The sequence below is a fragment of the Ovis aries genome, chromosome 10 (genome assembly GCF_016772045.2).
Source record: "Ovis aries strain OAR_USU_Benz2616 breed Rambouillet chromosome 10, ARS-UI_Ramb_v3.0, whole genome shotgun sequence".
In the NCBI taxonomy this organism is placed as follows: Eukaryota; Metazoa; Chordata; class Mammalia; order Artiodactyla; family Bovidae; genus Ovis; species Ovis aries.
This window is the reverse complement of record NC_056063.1, coordinates 31,221,493-31,246,303: the sequence shown is the minus strand read 5'-3', so window position 1 is coordinate 31,246,303 and position 24,811 is coordinate 31,221,493. Positions and strand designations below refer to the sequence as shown.

At 52.6% G+C, this 24,811-nt stretch overlaps 1 protein-coding gene across 11 annotated transcripts in view; it reads right to left on the bottom strand.

Moving 5' to 3' along the window:
- Positions 1-17,852, bottom strand: part of SLC7A1 (solute carrier family 7 member 1) — a 61,959-nt gene extending 44,107 nt beyond the window's left edge. For 3 of the 11 annotated variants that reach the window (XM_027973630.3, XM_042254844.2, XM_042254845.2), the window contains exon 1: positions 17,585-17,852. Coding sequence is in view for 1 of the 11 variants with exons in the window: in XM_042254841.1 (XP_042110775.1) it covers positions 10,525-10,639 (115 nt within the window). In the remaining 10 variants the exon portion in view is untranslated. Of the gene's footprint in view, positions 1-5,177; positions 9,550-10,524; positions 11,247-16,501; positions 16,767-17,584 lie in introns of those variants that run through there. The other 8 variants (XM_060394465.1, XM_060394467.1, XM_042254843.1 and 5 more) reach the window with 5 other exon arrangements.
- Between the last annotated feature and the right edge of the window lie 6,959 nt (positions 17,853-24,811).

Here is a 24,811-nt window from a genome sequence, read left to right as displayed (position 1 = left end):
GAAGTTGAAACACCTGGTCGCCCACCCGACGGAGCACCTGTTAGGATTCACACGCAGAGCCGAGGAGCAAGGCCACTCCCTCCCGGACAAGAGAGAACCTTGGTCCCAAAACGTTTTTTTTCCTACGGTCCTTTGTGTGACCATTGTAGCTGGTCTTTAGTTACGGGAGCGCTTAATCAAACAAACATCTGAGAACACCACAATTTTCTTATTTATACATAAAAGTATTATTCAACCCTGTTCCGATTTCCCTTGCTCTGGCTTGGAAAGTGTCCCAAGGACGCCCTAGCCAAACAAGAAACTTCAAAAAAAAAAGAGGACGACATATATTTTTAAAAGAGAGTACTGCACACTGTTTCCCAGATAAATCCCTGGTGTATTTTGAGTATTTTATAAAGAAACTTTGGCTCTGCAACTATGAACTTCCCATTCTGCTAACAGACTTAGGGTTTACAGACACATTCGAACCTGGACAGTGGACGCTGGGTGGAGCCCTGGGATACGATTCACCCGGTGTCCGGCAAAACTGCTCTTGCTTCTGCTGCTAAATGTTCAAGTATTTCATGATGAGGTTTAAAAAAAAAAAAAAAGGCTAAAAGCGAGTTTAATGTACAAATCGAGCCAAAGGTTTTTCATACCAATGTCTGAAGAGTTAAAATTCAAAGGGGGTCTATGCTGTTAGTATAGTAACATTGTCTTTTTAGACTCAGCCCAAAAGAACCAATCTCTGTCCTCACGTGGGGGACTCAGGTGCCAGCTCCGACCATCCCCCTGCTGCCCTGCAACCTCCATTCTGAGCTGGAGATCCATGTTTATCATTAATTTTCAGCAGACCTCATCAAGGCTCTGTGCTGCCTAGAGTTGCCGTGAATAAGAGCAAACATTAGCGGGAAGGGCTGAGGCAAGGAAGACAAGGCTCTCTTCGACCACGGCAAAGGCCCACACGACCATCTCAGTCCATCTCAGGGGTTGGTCATGCACCATGTCCCTGCTTCCTGGGGCCCCAGGCCCCGCTTAAGGCTAACAACACGGATCTCAGATCAGACCTACGGGACCTCCCGGGGCTGCAGGGTGCAGGCTTGGAAGCCATCTGGTGGGGGTCACCAGCTCCCCCATGCCTCCAGGCACCCGTCAGATGCAGGCACATGGTCTACCCAGATGACAAACATGCCGGGTCTGTGACATCAGGGAGTGAACGGAGGAAGGAAGAGTGCAGCCAATGGGAACCGGCGCACACTGACCGGGAGCTGAGAGTGCAGCCCCCGGCTGACACCTCCAGTCGGCCGCTCCCCCCACCCAGGCCCCAGACAGTCGGACGGGCAGTGTCCATCTGAAGGACGAAGGTGCTGGGCTGGAACCCTTCCGGGAACACAATTCCCGCTCCTCCCGCCTCCACCCCGGCGGCTCTGGTGGGAGCCGCCCTCGCCCCGGCTGGTCACTTCCACTGCTGAATCTCTTTATCGATCGTGTACGTGCATGGGAGTCGCTCAGTCCTGTCCGACTCTGTGACCCCATGGACTGTAGCCTGTCAGGCTCCTCTGTCCAAGGGAGTCTCCAGGCAAGAACATTGGAGTGGGCTGCCATTCTTCTGGACCTAGGGGTCGAACCCAGGTCTCCTGCATGACAGTCAGATTCCTTACCCTCTGAGCCACCAGGGAAGCCCAATTTAAATGCCAATATGAACCTTCACGAATTATCAACAGAGCCACACAAGGTCAACTCCAGAATTCAACTGCAATTCCATACCTAACACGGTCTGCTCTCCCGAGGCCTGATGCGGCTAAGGTGCAGGGACTCTGACAGTCAGACGGGGCCCCGCGCCTCTCCTCTGGGCCGCCCCCTCTGCGGCTGACTCTGCTCTTGTGGTGACCTGGCGACGGTCCAGCCCGTCTGGGTCAGCTCAGAGAAGTGAGGACGGGGCACTGACTGTAGAGGAGTGGCCGGGGGTGGAGGACGCCCTGGAGAGAGCCAAGGAAGCTTCCAGACTGTGGTTCCAAGCGGGCTCCTCATTCAGACCAGAGGGCTGTGCCCAGCTCGCCTCAGGGGGACCCCAGGGTGTGAACAAGATGACTCGGGTGGGCACCATGGACACCAAGTGTGTCCTGCTCCCCCGAAGCCCGCGCAGTCCGGACTCGGAGTTCCAAGAACAGAAAGAAGGGTATCTCAGTCACACGGGGCGGCTCTGGCCAGAGTCCTATCCCTGCGGAAGCTCACAAAGCACGCTTTGTACGGGGGCCTGTCCCATGACAGCGTTCTCAGAGATTCGCGATAACCCCGGCCCCACAGGCCAGGACAATCACATCCTTCTCACGTCCACTTTTCCTCTTCCGCCCCCGCTCCTTCTGGGCCTGTGGGTGACCAGCCGCGGAAAGCACTGTGCTTTCTTCCTTTACGCTGAGACCCCTGCAAGTCCTGACGAGGGCCCAGCCCACCGCCGGGGCGGGCCGGGAACCCAGGGCTCGCCTTGCCCACCGGGTCACCTCACTCTCTGCTGGCACTGCCAGACGGGGCACTCCCAAATCATCCCCTCCCAGCCCTCTAACATGCTCTCCTCTGCCCCAGACAGAAGCCGAGCCTTCTTAGCAGTTTGCAGACCAGCAGTTTCTCCTCTCCTGTAATACAACCCTTGTCAGATTCTGCCCAGAGAGCAGACATTCGAGACACCTGAACCATGGCTGCACAATCGAAGCCTTTTTGCAGATCTGACCGTCTGCCATCCTCTGTCTTCTGCTCACGCTGACGCCACCTTGACCCCACAGCTGAGTGTGCACGGCCTGATGCAAGGGCGTGTTATTTTCACATGCACACATCTGCATACCTAAACAGGCGCACTCGGCCATCTCCCATCCTGTCCACCAAGGCAAAAACTAAAGGACCTTGGGCAGAAAGCCTGCCCTTCAAGGGGCTCCTGGGTGTTGAGACCCAGGAAAGGCAGCCGGGCGTCCTGAGGTCTGTCTCCAGGCTGGTCCGCCCCAGAGGCAGCAAAGACTGAGGAGCAGGGGTGGACAGAAGGCAGCCTGGAGGCAGAGAGAAACCCATGTGTGGGACATGCCTCTCGCCTGCTCCTACTTCCTGTGGCACCGTGAGGGCCCACCCACGCTAGGAAAGCCGTGATGCTTCTGTATCCAAGCCTGGCGGTTCACGTGGATGCTGGTCACCAGGTGGGGGGGTTTTTGTTGTTGTTTTTAAATAACAGCCAGTCTGCTCCTTCTAGTCGTACAAATCACCCCACTCCATGTTTCTGGGCTCACACAGGCCAAGAGGCACTTCTCAATCCACACCTTTGCCAGCGTCCTAACTCGAGAGCTTCTGTTTTCTGCTGCATCGGATTTTTGCTGTGCCTGCTTTTACACCGTGGACACTACACTGCTGCACGCAGCTCTTTAGTCTTTACATCACAGAGCGTCACCCATTTCCTGCTGAGGGCTGGAACCCCCAAGGTTGAGTATCCTGATCCGATCTCTTTCAAACCCAGAAGCAGGGAGCGTGGCCCTGAGGTCAGGGGTCAGGAGTCAGGGTCAGGACTTGCTCAGGGTCACTCCCTCTGTGGCCTGGCCAGCGGCAAGGAGGTCTCTGCACTTGCAGGCCCCTCTAACTGCTGGGGAGGCCTTCCCCGGGGCATTTGGAGAGAAGAGTGTGGTGAGTCCCCAGGCGGGACCCCAGGGCCAGGCAGCAGGGTCAGAGGGTTCCAGCCCCAGCCCCTGCGGCCCTCATGACGCCACATCCGAACCCCAAGACATCCACGACACTCCTCTTCCTGCCACAAGTCAGCCCTCAGCCCCTGGAGACGACCCGCGAGTGGGTGGGGGTGGTCCGTCCTCCTCCAAAGGCAGTCTTCACACCTTAACACGTCTTAACCTCCTTGCTGGCTGCTTTCCTGAGCTGTCGAGACCAGGCCCCCTCAGCAGACAGACGTCCCCTCTGCCAAGGTAATGAGTGCCAAAAAGCAGAGGGATTATTCAGGGCCCAGCCAGAGGTCTCACCCATGTGACACACTGCTCATCCTAACACCTGGTGAGACACATTAATAATGCCCGTGTCTCCAGAGGCAGAAGGCTGTTTTTAAGACACGTTGCATGAGGCGCCAGGAATGAAATCTGATTTTGCCCGAGAAACAACACCGTGGTGGGACGGTATAAAAGAAGCCACTAATGGCCATGGGATCAAGGGCAGCGGTCAGTCCCCCACCTCGACCCCCGCCAGACCCTGCCACGGACACTGCAGTCCACAGCCCTCCAAGAACATCCGGTCCTGGCTCATGGTTTTTTATAGACGTGATCACAAGTTCCAAATTTTAAAGAAAAAACATCAGTGATGTTTCTATGTAGGATTTAGCCTTCCAATAAACACATGGATTAATGAGCCAGATAATAAAGCAAAAACAAAACCCGAATACAACTGAATGTAACAACACTCCACTTCCACCAATGTGCCCCTTGCTATCTCCCCGGGAGGTGGGGGGAACATTTAGACTGAAGAATTCCAGTGGGGCATCTCCACGGCACCTGCAGTGAGGAAACAGGCCGCCTTCAAAGCTTGCTGAGAAAAAGCTGATCTGCTTGGTGGCCAAGCTTGCCTTCCATCCCCCAACACAAATCCATGCACCCGGCAAGATGCTCCCACCTGGACGGCTGTCGAAGACAGCCAAGCTGCCCCTAACCATTCAAAGGCCAGTGGCCAAGGCCACACACCCCTGGGGCCTCAGGGCTGCCGGGGGAGGATGGACCCACACCTGAGCACCTGTCCGTTCCAGAAACTTCCTCTGAGGCCGACGGAAGGGAACTGCAGGGGCTTAGCACCTGCACACCCACCCAGGCCCACGCCCCACCTCACCAGGTGGCATCCTGGGCTGAGGTCTCAGGAGCAGGGGGCCCTGACACCGTGCCTCCTGGCCCGCCCCAGCTCCAGCAACACCGGACCCGTAACAAAAGGTCCTGACAACCCCCTTCCATTAAGAACCTCCCGACTAGGAGAGAACAAGGGGCAGCCTCTCCTTAGCCCCACCGCTGCCTCCAGGGATACCCTATGTACCAGTCCATGCCTCCTCCATCACCTCCTCCATCGCCACCCCTGGGATGGGCTCTTCTCTGGACAGAAACCTCCAGAGCCTGAAGACTAACCCTCTGCACACCAACCTGACCTAGAGCTCACAGGCATGTGTTCTAAACTCATTTTACCTTCTGAATCCTCAGCACAGCCTGCAACGTGGGGGCTATTACTGTCCCCACTCTCCACATGGAGAAACTGAGGCAGGGAGCTGCCGGTGGGCCCACACGTGGAGTTCTTGCGGCTCTTTCTAGGCCGTCCCGTCCCCTCCCAGGGCCTCTCCTTGGCTGGAGCTCCACCCCTGCAGCCTGACTCACCACTTCCTCTCTGCTGCTGGCGGCAAACAGATAACCAGGCCGGTCAGAGATGAATGGGCCCTGGCCCCTCCCATCACAAGGGTGCCCAAATAAACGGTCCAGGAACAGCAAGTGCTTGGGTTCCTGAAAGGACATCTTTTGAGTGTCTGCTCCACACCACGCTCCACTCCGGGTGCCAAGCCTGGCCTCAGGGCACTGTGGTCCAAGCACCGCTGAGGTCTCCTTGACAAGGTCCAGATGCCGGGAGTTTGACAGAGGCCGGTGACCCGAGAGGACGGAGAGCTGCTAGGAACTCTGTCCCTGGCCTTCAGACGCAGACCTGCGGCCCTGGGAGATCCCCAGGTCTGTGTGCAGGCATCTGAGACACTGGAGGGCTGACTTCAGGATGCGAAAGGCCCTGGCATCTCATGCAAACTTACACACTTAATGCACCTGTATTCCTTTTCTCCATCCTGACGTCACCCCTGCGGCCACATCTGCCCAGTCTGTACCAACACGTGTTTCAGTTACGGGTGGAAGGAGAACTGTACAAAGAAGAGGCCACGTGGCACAAGGCAACGTGGGTCTCCTGTTCTGTGCACCACCTGCTCAGGCATGGTGAGGCCTGCCCCCTCGCTTTAAATTTCTATTATTACTCTGCAGGTCCAGGCACTAAGAGAGTCTGCATGGAGCGGGATGAAGCCCACGGGCCACATGCATGTTAAAGCGAGCCGTGGAGCCCTGCTGGCTGGAGGCAGTCTCGGGGGGAGGGCAGTTCTAGGAGAAGTCCCTGCACTATCACTCGCTGGAACTGGGGACGGTGCTGCTTCCTCCTGCAGAGCCTCAGAGCTCTCCCTCCGTCCCGGGTGCCAGCGCCTCGCCTGGGCAAGACAGTGTTTCTGGCCTGTGCACAGCCACACATCTTGCTGGAAAGGGAGGCCCTGCCAGGGGGCGAGGGCACTGAGCCAGCAGCCCCCAGGAGGCTCCAAAATCTCCCGCCACCCAGAGGCTCTCCAGGCAATTCTGGGAGCTGTAGGCAGGTTCATGGTGGCTGAGCTCTCACCAGAACTCATCAGACCACAGACCCAACAGTCTTTCAGGGATGAGGACTGAATCCTAGCGCAAATTGGATCCGATAATTTTCCAAAATTCTGAGTGCATCAAACTCTGACACTCACGAGACGCTCTTCCCGGTTCAATACAGATTACTCAAAGAATTGGGGAATGTTCTTGCCTAAAATCTCCTAAGACTGCCCTCGAGGGAGAAAGAAATGTCTTCCAACAAAAGTTTTTTCTACAAAGACCAAACTTGATGCTAAAAATTTGAAGTGATAGATTTATGGGGGACACATTGTATGCACGCTTGCTAAGTTGCTTCCGTCATGTCTGACAACCAAATGGACTGTAGCCCACCAGGCCCCTCTGTCCATGGAATTCTCCAGGCATGAACACTGGAGTGGGTTGCCGTTTCCTCCTCCAGGGGATCTTCCCTACCCAGGGATCGAACCTGCATCTCTTACCTCACCTACATTGGCAGGCAGGTTCTTTACCACTAGCGACACCTGGGAAGCCGCTGGGAGATATGTTATGCGATTACAATTACAGATTATCTCCTATTTCACATAATATTAACATACATAACAACATAAAATCAAGTTCCTGAGGATTCTTCTCACACAGTAACAACAGTGGTGATGATATTTGTAACGTATAAATGATAAGACTGTAAATTAAGCACTCTCAATTCTTAAATTTAGTGAGAAGCAAAAGAAGTAAAGTAAGTTACAAGAAACAAGAACAGATATTTGTACAGTGTTTCAATAAACTAGGTAATTTATCCTGTTCCAGTTCTCTTGTTACTGTGCTTTTGTTCCATACAATCAATTCCCTTGATTTATAGTTGTTTGAAGAACTTTAACAATAAATTATATATACAGATTTTTAAATTACAGAATACTAATTTTTTAGCAAAAAAATTCAAACACTTCTTAAACAAGAGAGCAAAATCCATTCCACCTTTTCAAGAAGAACAATTTAATGGTATGATTGCTATTGCTAATATTATTTTCAACGCCCTGCTCAATTCTAACCCTTCAAACCTCAGAGTCCGAAACTTAACGCCTCCAAGAACAGTGTCTTTTCTTACTCTTCTCCCCACAAACCCTCAACTCCGAAAGAGAAGGCTCACCTTTCAGATGGGCTCTTCCTCAAATCACACTGAATAAAAGTCAAAGTTCTGAAATTCACAAATGTTTGGGCCATCCCTGGAAAAAAAAAAATCACACAGCCCAGCCAGGCCACCTTCAAAACGCCAGCGTGTGGGGTCAGCTTAGGACAGAGCAACCCAGGTCTGCATCAGCAGCAAACCACCCCGGGAATGCACACAGATCCTGCCTTGTGCCCCTGTCTGCTTTCTGGGGAGTCATCACACAGAATAATGTCCACTTCAGTCAGAAAACCTCAGTCACCACAAAAAGAAACCTTTTTTCCCTCCACTGTCTTTGTCCAAACCAGTGTGGACAGAGAATTCCTCCCAGGCCACAGTCCAGACCCTGTAAACCTCCCAACACCAAGGAGGAGAGGAAGGTGGGCAGGCCAGGTGGCACTCCCAGGCCCGGCTCTCTCTGCAAACTTCGAGTCTCCCCCAGGGCTGTCTGTAAGGCCACAGAGAAGAGTAAGAATTCTCAGATCACACGCAGGTCCAAGAACACGTGCTGTGCCGGGGAAGGTTCATTTTCATCTCCATATAAACATGCGTGTCCCCGGGTGCGCACCTGAGCCGTGCCAGCTTATCTCCTCTTAGAGACTGACGCCAAAGGACAGACAGCCGCCACCCTCAGAAGCACCTGGCTGCGGGCCCCAGCAGCCCTTCCCCAGCCCAAAGGATGCCTTCCCCAAGGGGCCTCCAGAGCCCTGTGTGGACCAGGCTCTGAAACCCAAGTGCTGGCATCCTTTTGAAGGAGGAATGAAACGCCCTCACCGGGGCAGGCACCAGCGGCTGTCACACGCAGTCCCTGAGATCAGGGTCGTTCCTCCAAGCCGACCTCTGGAATGAGATGCTGTGTTAATACAGGACTTCCTAAGTCAGAAACACGGCGGCCGACAGCCTACTAGTGTAGCTTGGTAGCACTGATGCTCGAAGATGAGACGCTTCTGGCAAGTCAAGCAAAGTTCCCAACAACAGGACAGGTCAGGCCGGTGCAAAGAGCCTCAGACACAGAGCACGTGAGAGGCTGTCATCTTGCCCCATCTGTGAAGAAGCCTAGTGGCCAGGAAAACCCGTTCTTGCAACAAGACCTAATTATTCCCAAAACAGAAACGTCACAGGACGGTTTGCACCAAAGCACAAAAGGTGGTACGTGTCTGTACCAAAAAAAAGCCCCAAATAAACCCTAAATCAAGATGCCGGGGCAGAGTTAATTAAAAATAAGTTAAAATTACATTTAGAATAATTTCTTGTTCTTTCCACTCGCCAAAGTGTTACTACATAGCTCAAAGGCACCCCTCCTTTTTTTCTATCTTAGCATAGTTTATTTTTTAACTTTTTATTTTATATTGGGGTATAGCTGATTAACAATGCTGTGATAGCTCCAGGTCGACAGCCATACTCATACACGTACTCATCCTTTCCGAAATTCTGCTCCCATCCAGGCTGCCAGATAACATTGACCAGAGTTTCCTGTGCTGTACACTACTAGGTCCTTGTTGGTTATCCATTTAAAGACATCCCCCTCCCCCGCCTTCGCCCTGCTTTAAACTATATTGCTGTTTCACTAATTATAAAAATAATTCTTTCAACAAACATTTGCTAAGCACTCGTTCAGGGGCTACATGCCCAGCAGTGAACAAAACAAAGCCTGATTTTAAGTGTTTTCTTTCTGTACAAATACAGGCATCTCATTGAGATAACACTGAATATGAAAAACTGAATCCAAGTTTTTCACTTTTAACAGTAAAGTTTTTCCCATAAGATCAGATGTTCCCTGAAAACACCACTTTTATTGACTACATAATATTCCATGTGGACAGTGTCATAATTTACCCAAAGATATATTCAAACGCTCACTGACCTCACAATAAAAACACAAACAAGAGACGCAGCTAAACACAGATTTAGGACCTTAATGGGGGAAAAGGAGGATATACAACCTTACCAATCACAGACAGAGGGCAAGCACACGGTCACGGCTTCCCCGTGGGCCACGTTAAGGCCTAACTTGTGAATCTCCCTTTTTTATAAGCCCTACTCCCTCTTTGATCCAAGAGAACATTGTCTACACAGAACAATACGTTTTCATTTCAATTTCCCTTCTTTTCAGGAAAGGAAATGTTTGCACTTCAAAGGGTTCCTTTGAAGAGCAGCCTCCGGCCCTGGCCCGTCCAGGTTAGGAGTTCCGCAGCCCCAGCGGGGCGTGCAGAGTCTGGGCGGCTGCCCACCGCAGCCCCTCTCCAGGCCAGCTCCTTCAAGGAGAGGGTCTGGTGCGGAGGAAGAAAAAACAAACATTGGAAAAATACTCAAGGCTTTTGATCGTGGCCTTCAGAGGCCCTTTCTCACACAGTGTGGATTTCACAGCCCGGGGAAACTGAGGCACAAACCCCGGGGAGCCAGGTCCTATGAAACCAGCCCCACCCCGTGAGGAGGTCTTCTAAGCCAGCAAAGAGTGGAGCCCTGGGGGCGTTGCTGGTGATGATCAAGGGGACATTTGCCATAACTGAGATGCACGGGCGAGATCCACGCCTCATCCAGCACTTTGGAATCTTCCCCGGGAACCTCAGCAAAGACTAGAATGCACAATTTAGCGTGTTCCCTTTTCTCTCTCCCCTAGCCTCTCCTGCAGGCCCATGCCCCTACCCCCTGCTGAGTCTGGGGAGCCAGGGCTGCAGAGCAGACAAGAGAGGGCCTGCAACATTTCTTTTCAAGTCGTGAACAAGTTCTGGGTATTTAATAATGATCTCCACCCTTCCCCACCCCGAGGGGGTTAACTGCCTGTTCAGGTGCGCAATCGGCCAGGGGGTAGGCAGGGGCATGAAAGCTTCAGCTCCAGACAGGGCGCCCACTACCCTGGGGTCCCAGGTCTCTGCTCGGGGCTTCCACCCTGCGTGTTCGGGGTGCAGGTCTGAGGGATCAGGTCACCCTGAGCTGAAGACTCCTGACCATCCACCTTCCCACGAGCCCACTAACCTGCCAGGTTCTCGGCCTCTGTGCTGGAACCACAGTGGTGTTCATCTCCTCCTTCTTTTACTTTTCTGTAGCTTCCTAATTCTTCACAATAATGCATTCTAACTTTTAGAAACATTTTTTCCTTCAAGAGGCTTATAAGAGAAAATTAGACCACAGTTCCATTGAAAGAGCCTCTCCTGAAAAAGGGAAGAGAAAGAAACAAACTACCTATGCGCACACGTAAAGGAAATTATGTGAACAGCGGAAAGTTGACTGTGGACTGGATGACAGTGTTGTAACGTTAAATGTCCTGGTTTTGATGTCATACTGTGCTCACGTAAGAGAACGAGAATAACCTTATTAGGAAACACATCTAAGCTTGCAGGGGGGTAAATCAAATGACATGTCGTCTTCGACTTATTCTCAGAGGGTTCAGGAAAAAATACGTGTGTGTGTGTGTGTGTGTGTAGATTAACCGACCGACAGACAGACAGAAAAAAGGAACAAAATATAAGCAACGGGTGATTTGAAAAAACTGAGGAGCTCCTGGAACTCCTGCAACCTTTTTCTTTAAGTCACAAGTATTATTCATGAAAAGTTGAAAAGTAAAGTAAGAGAGAGAGGCAGGCAGGGGTGGGGAAGAGCCTCCCCACCCCACCTGGCAGCACCCCAGGCCTCACAGCAAGGCCAAGGCCCCGGCCACTGGGGCCCAGTCTCTCCAGGAAAGACGCGCCCTGCTGCTACCCTGGCTCAGACAGCCCCCGTCCCCAGCGCTCTGAGGGTGTCAAAGAAGCATCTCGCAAGGAAGAAGACCCCGCCCCACCCCCCACACTACAGAAGTAAAGATCTGGGCCCAAGGACCACTGCCACCGGCCTTGAGAAGGGCAGGGACGCAGAGAACCGGGAGGGAAACCACGCTTCCCTGCAAATCAGAGCCCCTGCAGAGGGCCCCGCGCCCCAGCAGAGCTGGAGGGGGAGCAGAGAGGACTGATGCAGACCCAAGAAGCAGGGCTCCCCAGGGCCTGGCTGGAAGCCCCACGTCCAGCCAGCTCTAGTGATGCCAACGCCGGACTGCTGCTGACCTAGAAAGAATGCGGCCCAGCCTGTGTCACACACGCGCCAGCGCCAGGTCTGACCACTGGCCAGCACAGCTGTCCTGGGACTCCAGAGCTCCAGCTGTGCCAGGAGCCCCAGCTCAGAGAAAAAAAGGCTGCACTCCCAAGACGCGCAGGCAGATAGAGAAATAACGCAGGCCACCGTGCAGCAGTGGGACAGCTGGCTCCCACACCTCCAGGACTTACTCGGAACCCAGAGAGCCCAGGGGCCTCACATCTCCAGGTCTGTGTGCTTATCTTAGGGCCCAGCTCGGCCGGCGCACACATGAGCGCCAGACCACAGTCCCCAGACATGGGGTGACGCCCACGGCCCTGGGCACATTCAGTGTCAGGACCCCGGGGGCCAAGTCCCAGGGGCAAACCACCCCTGTGCCTGTCGATAATTTGCATCCCTTCTCCGGGCCCCGTCCGCATCAGCCAAACAGCAGGACCGGGCAGCTGTGAGGATTAAATAAAAAAAAACACAGAAAGCGCGGAGCCAATGGTGAGTGCTCACAAGGGCTTGTAGTCTGAGTCTTACCCAGACCAAGGGCCTCTCCCTTCCTTCCTACTTGGTCTAAGAGACTTTGGTTAATGGTACTCGGTGGGCAGATAAAAAGATTCAGAGAAAGAGAGTGTTTCCAAGCCAACCTGAAAAGGTCAGCACAAGCATCTTCACGGGTGGGAAGAAGATGGTGACAACCGTGTGATGAACCGGACCGCAGTCAGACCGCGGTCCCTCCTTTCCCCTCGCCAGCATCCCCCGTGATGGCCCGCCACCCCAGCCCACCTTACCCCACCTCACTCCTCTCAAGGATACACATCACCCCTCCAGGAAGGAGGAAGAATGGTGGGAAACAGACGTGGCCCAAGTTTTTAAGCCCAAAGCCCTCAGGGTAACTGGGACAAAATGTCTGGGATGGATGAAGGTGAACACCTTCCCAACAGACACACACGCACACCCTTTCTCACTCACACACACATATAGGCACATGCACACAGACACACGCAGGCAAACAGTGAGAACGGGGCCGGGAGTTCTGCCTCCCAGAGGCGTGGAAAAAAAGTGGAAGTGTTAGTCAGTTGTGTCTGACTCTTTGTGACCCCCATGGACCGTAGCCCGCCAGTCTCCTCTGTCCAGGGGGTTCTCCAGTCAAGAATACTGGCGTGGGTTGCCATTTTCTTCTCCAGAGGATCTTCCCCACCCAGGGGTTGAACCCGAGTCTCCTGTGTTGCAGGCAGATTCTTTACCACCTGAACCACCAGGGAAGCCACCTCGAGGCATGAGGAGGGTTCAAACCCAAGGTTGTGGATCTGAGATACGCAGAACTGGCCTCCCTGACACCAGGCCCTACACCACCCCCTGCAGTGTGGACACAGCCCCAAGGAGAAGGGACTACACATTAACATCCCGGGAAAGTGGGGGAGCAAAACAAAGCTGTTGCGGTTCTCTTCCATGCTGAAATCAAAGAACTGTGCTTTCTCTCCAATATAATAGCGAATATTTACATGAAGCACTTGGTGGGTGTCAGAGTTATGTGAGGTGCATAACCTGGATTATGGCCTCATTTAAATCCCCTCAACCCTACACAGTGGGTACTAGAAGTCAATTACTCTGCAGGCAATACAGAAAAGAATTTAAATGTGGCTCTGAGAAACATCTTAGAAAAAGGCATTTTAGAGATAAGTGGAGCCCACTCTGGGGAGGGGGGCCGTGAGGAGAGCGGGGGTAGGGGGCTGCCCGGGGTTGGCACCGTGAGTGGGTCTTGAGGCAGAGCCCATTGTGTGCCCAGCATGTGCATAGCAGCCTCTACTCCTACGTAAGTAGGAAAGCACTTGGTTCTACACAACAATCTTATCTGCATAGATATTTGGAAGAAAGTTCTAGGGCAGGAAGACAGACTGTTAAGGACACAACTGCATCCAGAGGGGAAAGGTGATTCTGGGAAAAGGGAGACAGCGGGGAAATCCACACTGTCCTGCTTGACGCAGGACCTTGTTTCTCCCGCCTCTGTTTAAACCCACCTCTCGGGAGCCCGTGAAGCCTTTCTGGAGCTTGACTTCTGGTTGCGCTTATCAGAAGAGGAGGCTGGCAGAGGAAAGAACTTATTTCATGAAAGACACTAAATGTGTTGACTTAGTACCTTTATTGGGCTTCCCTTGTGGCTCAGATGGTAAAGAATCTGCCTGTCAATGAAAGAGATACGAGTTCGATCCCTGGGTCGGGAAGATCGCCTGGAGGAGGGAATGGTAACCCACTCCAATATTCTTGCCTGGAGAATCCCAAGGACAGAGGAGCCTGGAGGGCTATAGTTCATGGGGTCAACCCCAGTCCACAGGGTCACAAACAGTCGGACACAACTGAGCAACTGACACTATAGTACCTTCATGCTTTCACAGAACACTATCACTTCTGTTCATTCACTGTATCATTACAAGGCTGAGAGGGAGGCTTCACACGTTTGCAGGGGCAGGACCGTCCACAGGACCTTCCAGAGGCTGCACACAGAGGCAACGGAGCTGGCTGCAGCTCCAACGGGGTCCCCATTCTTGGCAACGGACCACCGGCCCCAGCTCCGGGAAGCAGCATCCTCGCTCCAGGGCAGTGATCTGAGGCTGCACTGAAGCTGTAAAGCCTCCGAACTCCACACTGACGTGGCCTCTTCCCCGAATCTACCACTGGGTGGTGCCCCCTCCTCCCCTGCTAGCGATAACAACCAGAGGAAAAGCCAAGTGACAGACCTGTGTGTGGCGTGATGGGGGACCTCAGGTCAGAATCTATTCCAACGTGTGGCCTGCGTCCCCTGGACGAGCGAATCGTGACCCCTTTGCAGGGAAATGAGAGCAGCCCACCCAGCCCTTTCACCACGTGCTGCCCGTTCCAGCAGCTTCACAGAACGCACTGAACCCCCATGGTAGGCTGTGACTCGCTTTGCACAAGTGTCGGGGTGGCTGGGGTCAAAGCTGCTTTGGAATTTGGGGGGGGATACGGGAATACGGAGAATATCACCACAGGGCTGATCACCTGCCGCCAAAGAGGCTACTCTTCTCCCACTGGAAGTGATCTAAAACCTTGGGGTAGATACAACTTCAGCCTGAAGCCCAGGACCAGCGGCCTCAAGCTTAAGAAATCCCTGGAAGGCAGGCGTCCTGAAGACCAGGAATGAAAAAGCAGGCCCACCCCACGGCTGCAGTCCCGGTGCGGGGCCGACTGACTAACCACAGCCCGGAAGCCCTCTGGAGGGCGCAGGGGAGCACAAGGAGGCCGGGCACCACAACAGGGCAGGTGGGGCTCAGTCCTGCTCGAGAGCATGCAAGGGTCTGAGAAAAGCCAGCTGTGCCTTTTACAAAGCCCTTCTCAACGTGCTCTTCCCGACCTCACCAGGACAGTGGCTCCGCTCTCCTGGGACCTACCTCTCCCGCCTCACCTGGATTCTTCCTTTAAATCCACGGACGGAGCGAGGACACCAGCCTACAGATGGCACAGAGCTCAACCAGTCACGTTTCTACCAGTTCCACCCTGTCCAAGCTGCCACCATCCAGCCTGTACTGAAGTGACACACACTCACTCCTGCTTGCGCAGAAATAAGCTCAACTTGCGTTTCTTTCCCAGACCTGACTACCAGCCTCTGCGCTGGCCTCCCCGCCTCTGTGCCTGCCCCTTCCCATCTCTTCTCCACTCCGGATCTGAAGGGACCCTTGCCCTCTGGGACAGCTGCCCACCACTCTCCGCCTCCTTGAGAAAAAAAGTCAAGTCCTCCCATCCCAGGGGCCTGCCCTCAGCTGGAGCAGACAGGGGCGGGCCCGTCTACAGATGCACTCCAGGTGGAAGGATGGTCATCTCAGAAGATGCCTATGGCCCAGATAACTCCAAAGTTACTCCCTCGTTCGTGTCTGACTCTTTGCGACTCCATGGACTGTAGCCTACCCAGCCACTCTGTCCATGGTATTTCCTAGGCAAGAATCCTGGAGCGGGTTGCCATTGCCTTCTCCAGGGGATCTTCCCAACCCAGGGATCAAACCTGTGTCTCCTTATTGGCCAGCAGATTCTTTACCGTCTGAGCCACCGGGGAAGTCCAGACAACTCCAGGGTCAGAGGAAAATGTTTCTTCCCCAAACAAGGACACACTTATTCCGGCTTTAAATTCCTCCCTGGGATTAACAAACCAATACCTCCAAACACATGGTTAATAATGAAAGGGATTAATTTAATTAGACACAAGGCAGGGCCCTCCAACATAATTACATATTTTTACTGAGTAGACAAGAAACTACAGACTAGAACAGTCAGTAGACATGTGTTTAATTCCATCAAAGAATGAAAGCTTTACCAGATATAATTAACATGTGTCTTAAAAAGCAAGCTCCCCAAGGTCAGCAATCTCATGTTTCAAGCCCTGTTTTCCTTTAAAGCAAATAATTATATGCATAAGAGCATCCATGTGGCTCAATCCAGATTTAAACAACTGGGAGTACATTTCTGATCTCTATTCACTCTCGTCCTGTTCAAGTGAAAACTCCTCTGGCACGCTTTAAATTTTATCGCCAATAATTAAACATGATCTTAATATGCTAAAACCTTTCAAAACTCTTTGAATCCATTGTTTACTTTGTCCCCCTAAGTTTCTATTCTGACTGTGGGACTTAAGGCCTTTCGTTTTAATGACAGAGGGGTGTGTTCAGCGTAAAAATAATAATTTCCACTGAGATCAACTAAAAATGTCAGGGGGGATAAATGTATCATGGTTTCCTATTATCGGAACCAGACACAAGTGGCAAGAAACTGTTAAGATAAATCCCACATAAATTGCAATTCAAATTAAGCACAATGAGGAAGCTCTGCCAGAGGCCAAAACACAGTTCTCCCGGGTCACATGTTTAAGAGCTCATTTAGGGAAATATACCTGGGATGGAAATGCTGGCCCCCTCCTCTGTCCAGGAGCCTCAGGGTGGGTGCTGGGCAGTGTGGTTTTCTTCCAGAGGCACCTGCCTGGCTGTCCTAGATCACACAGGTCAAGCACCTCTCCCCTCCGGTTCTCAGAGCCACGGAAAAGGAGGAAGACGGAGCGAACAGGGCACGCGGCGGTAGCACTACTACAGCGCGCGGCTGCAGGGTACACACAAGTCTCAGGATGACCGCCGACCGCCTGGCCTGGGAAGTTTTCTACTACGTAGAAAGGAACACACCGAGAATAGGTCGTCTCGGTGAAGCCGGAACTTCCTCCCACCAGAAAAAAAAAGCCATACGGGAGCGGTGATCACCGGCTGGAGAGGCCAGTTCGGGTCACAAGGAAGCTTCCCGGTGCGGGGGTGGGGGTGGGGTGGGAACTTCCCCTAAGTAACCCACCGTGGGGGACCCGGTAAGAGGTGGAGGCAGGCCAGGGAACTTCCAGGGGTTCCAGGGAGGAATAGAGGTGGGCGCCGCGGCCAGCGCGCGGGGTGCGCAGAACCGTCACCAACCGGCCACCTGCCGCAGGACCACCCAGCGTCCCCCCCGGGGCTGGCTCCGGACGCGCGGCCGATGACACGTTGCGGACCTCGTGGCGGGGTGGGGTGCTCCGTTGTGCGCCATGTAAGGGAAGGTCTCCCGGATGCCCGCCGAGTCCTGTGCGCGTCCACCCACCCGCTCCGGCCCCGTGACCAGCGGTGCGTCCCGGCGCCCAGTGCCAGGCAGGGCACGCGTGGCACCCACCCCGAGGCGCCAGGGCGCCCACGCTTACTCACGGGGTGTTGCATCATGCACCACGCCGCGCCTTCAGGGAAGCAAAATGGACTCCGTATCTGAGACAACCGCATGGGCACCGGCCGCGCGCACAGCCCGCCCGCCTGCCAGCCCGGCCCGCGCGCCCACCGAGAATGCCAGCGACCCCCCGACCCCCGCGGACCCCGCGCTGCCCTGCCGCGGCCCCACGCAGCGCCGGGATCACTCCCCCCCACCCCACCCCACCCTACGAAGGTGACCCGGACTCGGCAGGCCGGGCACTCACCGAACTGGCAGGGCGGCAGGATGCGGGCAGGACCGTCGCTGGACAGACGCCCTAGCCAGGGCTGGACTGATGGACGCTCGGTCGGACAGAGGCGCAGCTGGACTGGACGGACTCTCGGCCGAGGATCGGCGGGACTGCCGGATGATCTGGCAGAGGCGCGGCGCGCGGGATCGGAGGCTGGGGTAACCAACAGCTGGTGGTCCAGCGCTCCGCTAGCAGTGGACCCGCCGCTCACACCTGCCCGCGCGGAGTGAATGAAGTGTGGAGCGCGGGAGGCATCCGGCGCGCGGGTTTCATCAGCCGCGCCCCGCGCCCGCCCTCCCCGGCGCCCGCCGCCCGGGCCAGCGGCCCGCGTCATCGCCGGGCACCAATGGCAGTGCCGCGCGGCCGCGGCTAGGGGGGCCGACCGCGGTGGGGGCGGTGCGCGGGGCGGGGCTAGGCTGCTTTGCGCGCGGGGCCGGCCTGGGATTCCCCCGCGGTGGGCGGCGCTTGCGGACGCGGCGGCGGACGCCCGCCCCCCCCCCACCCGCAGCCCCGCCCCCACCCCAGCGTGGACCAAGCTGGTGCGACACCCACCCCCGCCCGACTGTCCACCCCCGATCACAGGCACCAGCTAGCGGACAGACACCGCGCTCGCGGCCAGTTTGCCTCCTCTTAAATGAAAATACTTGGGAGACACGTGAAGGTGTTTTGGTTTTAAGTATTGTTGTAAATCTTTTCTTTGTCATCGGAATATTTATGACTATTGCCTATTTTTAATAAATAACACATCCTCGCCCCTTGTCAGGAAGGACCAGAAAGCCCGAGTCCGCCTGTGCCCCGGCGGCGGGACTAGCTCCTGCCCTTGCAGGCATATCACCGCGGTTATTTCCGCACCTGCTGTCCCCCGGAGGGAGGTAGCAGAGACCGAATCACCCCCGCGCTCACTTCGCAGGCTTCCTCTTTGCTCCAAAAACCCAAGCAAGAACCATGATCTCTAGAACTCCAGTAAACTTTGACATGAAAGAGGTAAGTAGGTCATAAATTAATCCTCCCGGCCTCCTAACTTTGTAGGAAAGAAGGAAAAACCATAGCGTGCTGTCCACGACCTTTAAATCCTTTCCACACTTCCTGCCCGCCTGCCCCCCGCCCCCAACAAATGTCCTTGGTCAGTAATGGGGGCTCATTGTCAGCAATATTGTCACAGAGTGATATACACTGTTCTAGCCATTTATAAAGCATGTAACTGCAGGGTGCCAGCTTCAGAAATGTTTTCATGAATGCATAAAAATAGGTTAGTATTTGCAAGGCACTTTGAACAGGGCTGGAGAATTCCATGGACAGAGGAGCCTGGCAGGCTACAGTCCATGGGGTCGCAAAGAGTGGAACAGACCTGAGGGACTAACACTTTCACTTTCCCATTTGGAACAGTGCTGGAATCATAGTGACTGACTGCATAGGCGTTGTTTTAAAACAGTACATTTCAATTGGAACTGTCTGTTGGTGACGTGATGCTCTCAAGTTTCATTAAGGAGGTCTCCTGTGCAGAGGTTCTTCCTGAATCCCACAGTCTCCTTAAGGCTGACACAGCCAGACAGAAAGAAGCCTGGTGTGAGTCAAGGACCACCCACTTTGCCTTTGCCCTTGATCCGAATTTGAATCTGAATTCTTCCATTTCCCTTGTGGCTTATCTGGTAAAGAATCTGCCTGTACTGCGGGAGACCTGGGTTTGATCCCTGGGTGGGGAAGATCCCTTGGAGGAGGAAATGGCTACCCACTCCAGTATTCTGGCCTGGAGAATTCCATGGACTGTATGGTCCTTGGGGTTTCGAAGAATCGGACACGACTGAGCGACTTTCACTTCTACCACTACATTCCCGTAAGGTTTTCTGCAAGCTATCTCACCTCTGTTTGGAGCTTATAAACCTGTGTTCTTGGCAGACTATCCCTTAGTGCCTGAAATATGATTGTGGGATTTTTTTTTTTTTTTGTAAGTAAAACGGAATTTGGTGGATTGTAGAGATGCTCTGCTTGTGTGGCCCAGACATGGAACATAGAGTTAGTATTTGTAAATTCTGAGATCAAGTGTTCCAGGCCCTGGTGGATGTACGGGTAATTGTAATCCAGGAGATTGTTGGCACTGTGCCCAGTTCAGCAGTCCCACCCAGCAGGCTTCACCTTCAGAAAAGCGATAGGAGACACTCTGTGACAAGGCCCTCTAGCTAGCAGCTCCCTGGTAGGAAAGACCGAATGTGAACCAGCAGAAAACTAATTATGCTCGGAGACCACATAGTCTCAAGACTGCAGGACCAAAGGGAGGCACACACAGCCAGGCCCTGGCGCTGACATCGCTGAACTCCTCACTGCAGAAGACTCATGCCTCTGTTGGGGTTATTTAGCAATCTGTTGCTATTTCAGTGTTTCCCCACAATTGTTCTCCTCTCTCTTGGCCCTTGTGCCCAGTGTGGAAGGTGGGAAAGCTGCCGAGGTTCTCCGAAGCCTCCTTGTCTCTAACAGTGCAGTGTCGAAGCTGTGCTGCCAACACAAGGAGCACTGACCCTAGATGGGGACGAACACCAAGGTCCAACTGCAGAAGGCCGGTGTCCCCACTGTGAGCAGAGAGGCCAGTAGGCACAACAGCTCTCTGGCATCAGCTGGACGTGGCCATGGGCCTGGGCTGCATCCCCTGTGAAAGGAGAGGTCAACAACTCAAGCAACCCCTGACTCGTCTTCTTTTCCTCTGTGTTTCTACTATCCCTCCTCCGCCTTCTCATGGGAAGATATGAAATCGAAGAAAGTGTCACCAGCCCTGGAGCCAGGTTTCTGATTCTCTTCCATTTCCCCTCAACCAGGAAAGGCCCCCACCTGCGAATCCTGGGGTTCTGTGTGGCCCCCGGAGACTGCTCCCCAGACAGATCATTGTCATTTGTGAAACTGTTAGTTGTTCAGTCATGTCCAACTCTTTGCAACCCCATGGACTGTAGCCCACCAGGCTCCTCTGTCCATGGGATTTTCCTGGCAAGAATACTGGAGTCGGTAGCCATTCCCTTCTCCAAGGTGTATTCCTAACTCAGGGATCAAACCCATCATTCATGGGGCTTAGCTTATTCCTGCAAGGATTTGATTTGACAAAAACCATCCCACTCTTTGGATTTCTAAAAGGGTGTGCCACTTGGTATCGCGATACACCATTTTCAGTCAAACCTAGACAATGTTGACTGCACTCTGAAAGCTCTCATCACAGATAACGCTTTCCTGCTATATTAGGATAAAAAAGGAATGAGGTCTCAGCTCACCCTAACACCCTGGATGTTTCATCAGGGGCTTTCCTGGTAGCTCAGATGGTGAAGAATCCACCTGCCAATGCAGGAGACCTGGGTGTGATCTGTGGGTTGGGATGATACCCTGGAGAAGGAAATGGCTATACTATACTCCAGTATTCTTGTCTGGAGAATCCCATGGACAGAGGAGCCTGGTGGGCTACAGTCCATGGGGTTGCAAAGAGGGGGACACAACTGCGCGACTAACAGTTTCATGAATGACAGTGATCTGTCGGTGGGTTACAGACCACGGGGTTGCAAAGAATCAAACACGACTGAGCAACTACCACTAACATTCCAGATGTTTCTAACTTGGTCAAGCAAAAGTACAACCTTTATGCAAAGACATTTCAGGTTCTAAACATTCTGTCCATATCTTTCGACATCCCTTCCTACCTTGAGCTTCTGTGACCTCACGGTCTTAAGATTAGGTCTCCAAGTTTTTCCTTTTGTGCTGAACTTCCTTGCTCAGAGCATGGGCCGTCACGGCAATAGTGCAGTGGCCTAGAACACAGACAGTAGAGACAGAGCATCTGTGGGACTGGCACCAGGTAACTGAGGCTCTCTGGGCCTCAGTTTTCTCATCTGAAAAATGGGATCTCTAAGGAGCTGCTGAAAGAGTTGAGATAATGAGAGCCCCCTGTGAAGTGCCTAGCTCATAATAATATGACTCTATAAAGGCTATTGATTACTGTTAGTATAGACATCAATGATTTTCACCTAACTCATGCTCCACTGATACAAGCAAATACCAGAGGGATGACTTTATCAGCACTTGTTTTATTCTTTGACTCCTAAGAGCAGTCACTAAGGAGGGGTTGGGGGAGCCACAGGAGCAGTGGTATTTACAGATAGCTTTTCACGGTGCACCAACAGCACACCCTCCCTAAGCTGGCACGCGGGTAGGAACTAGCCCGCAAGCCCATCTGCAAGAGCTTTGCTAGAATTTAGAGCATGGGCAACTCAGAAGAAGGACATTACTACGAGCAGGCTCTCTCACATGCTCCACTGTTGATGTTTTGCGCCAAATAATGCTATGTTTCAGGGGGTCACCCTGTGCATGGAAGGGATGTCTGCAGAGTCCTTGGTTTCTACCTACTGGGTGCCAGTTGCACCCTTCCACAAGCAAAAATGTCTCTCGATGTTGCAAACAGCCCCTAGAAGGCAGAAATTGCCCTCCCTCCTTTGAGAGCTGCTGGCCTAGAGGGACGTCTGATTGTCTTGCACTGGGTGCTGGACGAATAGAGATGGTGCCATCCTGACAGGCAAGGCTCAACCTCAGCTGGTCAGCGCCAGTTCACCCAGACCACTGTTTACCCCTTCTAATGGATTGGTGCCTACAGCATCATGCTTGTTAAATATGCTTCTTATAATTCCTGCATGGCGGTGAGCCCTAGCTGGGGGTTTCTTTAAAGAAGTAAAGACTCAAGCAGGTCTTAGTTGTTCATGCAGCAAAGACAAAGTTCATTCCAAGACCCTCATGGCAGTACTTGCCTGGTGGTCTAGCAGTTAAGACTCCCCCGCGCTGCCACTGCAGGGCGCATGGTTGGCTCCCTGGTCGCGGAACTAAGATCTCACATGCCAAAAAAAAAGGGGGGGGAACATTATGGTGGCTAAAAGTAGTCAAGTGGAAATTATTCTACCTCAAAGGCATCCAATTATTCCCCGATATAGACTTCTCCCCCACCACTACCTTCTCCCCCATCTTTCCCAATCATCGTACAGAATGACATTGTAGACAGCTTGTCATGAAGGATGGTCACAAGCTATTCATCTACTTTTGGACTTTTGCAGAGCAACTTTTACAAGGTGATTCTCCTCCAGGTGTCTCTGTAAATAGAAATATACCACTTTTGATGATGTATCTTAGGCTCCGGGGAAAGGTACACACCCCATATTTCCCTAGAGGATGGCTTCAGATTTGGGGTCCCAGAGTACTGGCAGTGGGGATGGCCACCTGTTATTAAAAGACAGGCATCCAGAAGTGTTGCCCCCTAATATCTGATCTGTGTCCATAGAAGTCCCCCAACATGGGATGAGGGGGAGGGGATCAGTCAAGTAACTGAGGTACCTATGGATTCAGGACTAAGGGAAGATGAGGGATAAGTCAGGTTGTGTTAGTGCCTGAAATGAGCCCAGTTGCCAAGTAGAATCACACAGCCACCATAAGCAACAATCTGGACCACGTGTTCCTCCTGTGTTACTACCTTCCGGCTCCAGCAACACCTCCGGGCACACCTTCCTGCCCCAGGTAGGGAGAAAAGCCTGGCATCCGACTGTGCTGGTTTTGCCACACGGTTCGAGGACACCATGCCACAGGCCAGCACTGCCTGTGTTCCCACTGCCCAGAGAAACTGTTCTCATTTACCCTTCTTTTAATCAGTCTCCTCTCCCATGGACTGAAGGATGCCATATGAGAAAACTGGCTGTAAAAAGAAAAGCCCTTCCCCTTCCAGGCTGGCCTTGACCCGGACATGTGGACTCTCCCCTTTGGTTGGTTGCTTCCCAGAAGTTTCCACACCAAATTACTTCATGCAGCCCAACCCCACACCCTCCCACTAGGTCAAGCTTGATAACTCAGCACAGTAGTGATATCAAGCTGGGACCTCTGCTCTGCTTGTTTTGAGAAGAATATTCTTTCTTTTATTAAGTTTCCTATGTAAGTGTCACCAGACAGAGCTAGTCATTAGTTACCCTGAAGAGCTTATTACTTAACCATTGATCATTCATCAGGCTGACTGAGTAGTGTTCTAAGTGATTGTCACAAGAAACAAAGAAATGTAAGTTTCTTCTTTTCTTTCTCTGGGGTTGGGGTAGGGGGGTGCGGGGTGGAGGTTCTCTGTTCTCATATAGAACTCTCAAGTTTTTTTTTTTAGCTGTGTATTTTTTAATATAAATTTATTTATTTTAATTGGAGGCTAATTACATTACAATATTGTATTGGTTTTGCCATACATAGACATGAATCCACCATGGGTGTTACATGTGTTCCCCATCCCGAACCCCCCCTCCACTTCCCTCCCTATCCCATCCCTCTGGGTCATCCCAGTGCATCAGCCCCGAGCATCCTATATCATGCATTGAACCTGGACTGGCGATTCATTTCACATATGATAATATACATGTTTCAGTGCCATTCTCCCAAATCATCCCACCCTGGCCCTCTCCTGCAGAGTCCAAAAAACTGTTCTATACATCTGTGTCTCTTTTGCTGTCTCGCATACAGGGTTATTGTTATCATCTTTCTAGATTCCATATATATGCGTTAGTATACTGTATTGGTGTTTTTCTTTATGGCTTACTTCTCTCTGTATAATAGGCTCCAGTTTCATCCACCTCATTAGAACTGATTCAAATGTATTCTTTTTAATAGCTGAGTAATACTCCATTGTGTATATGCACCACAGCTTTCTTATCCATTCGTTTGCTGATGGTCATCTAGGTTGCTTCCATGTCCTGGCTACTATAAAAAGTGCTGCGATGAACATTGGGGTACACGTGTCTCTTTCAATTCTGGTTTCCTCGGTGTGTATGCCCAGCAGTGGCATTGCTGGGTCGTATGGCAGTTCTATTTCCAGTTTTTTAAGGAATCTCCACACTGTTCTCCATAGTGGCTATACTAGTTTGCATTCCCACCAACAGTGTAAGAAGGTTCCCTTTTCTCCACACCCTCTCCTGCATTTATTGCTTGTAGACTTTGGATCGCAGCCATTCTGACTGGTGTGAAATGGTACCTCATTGTGGTTTTGATTTGCATTTCTCTGATAATGAGTGATGTTGAGCATCTTTTCATGTGTTTATTAGCCATCTGTATGTCTTCTTTGGAGAAATGTCTGTTTAGTTCTTTGGCCAACCTTTTGATTGGGTCGTTTATTTTTTTGGAATTGAGCTGCAGGAGTTGTTGTGTATTTTTGAGATTAATTCTCTG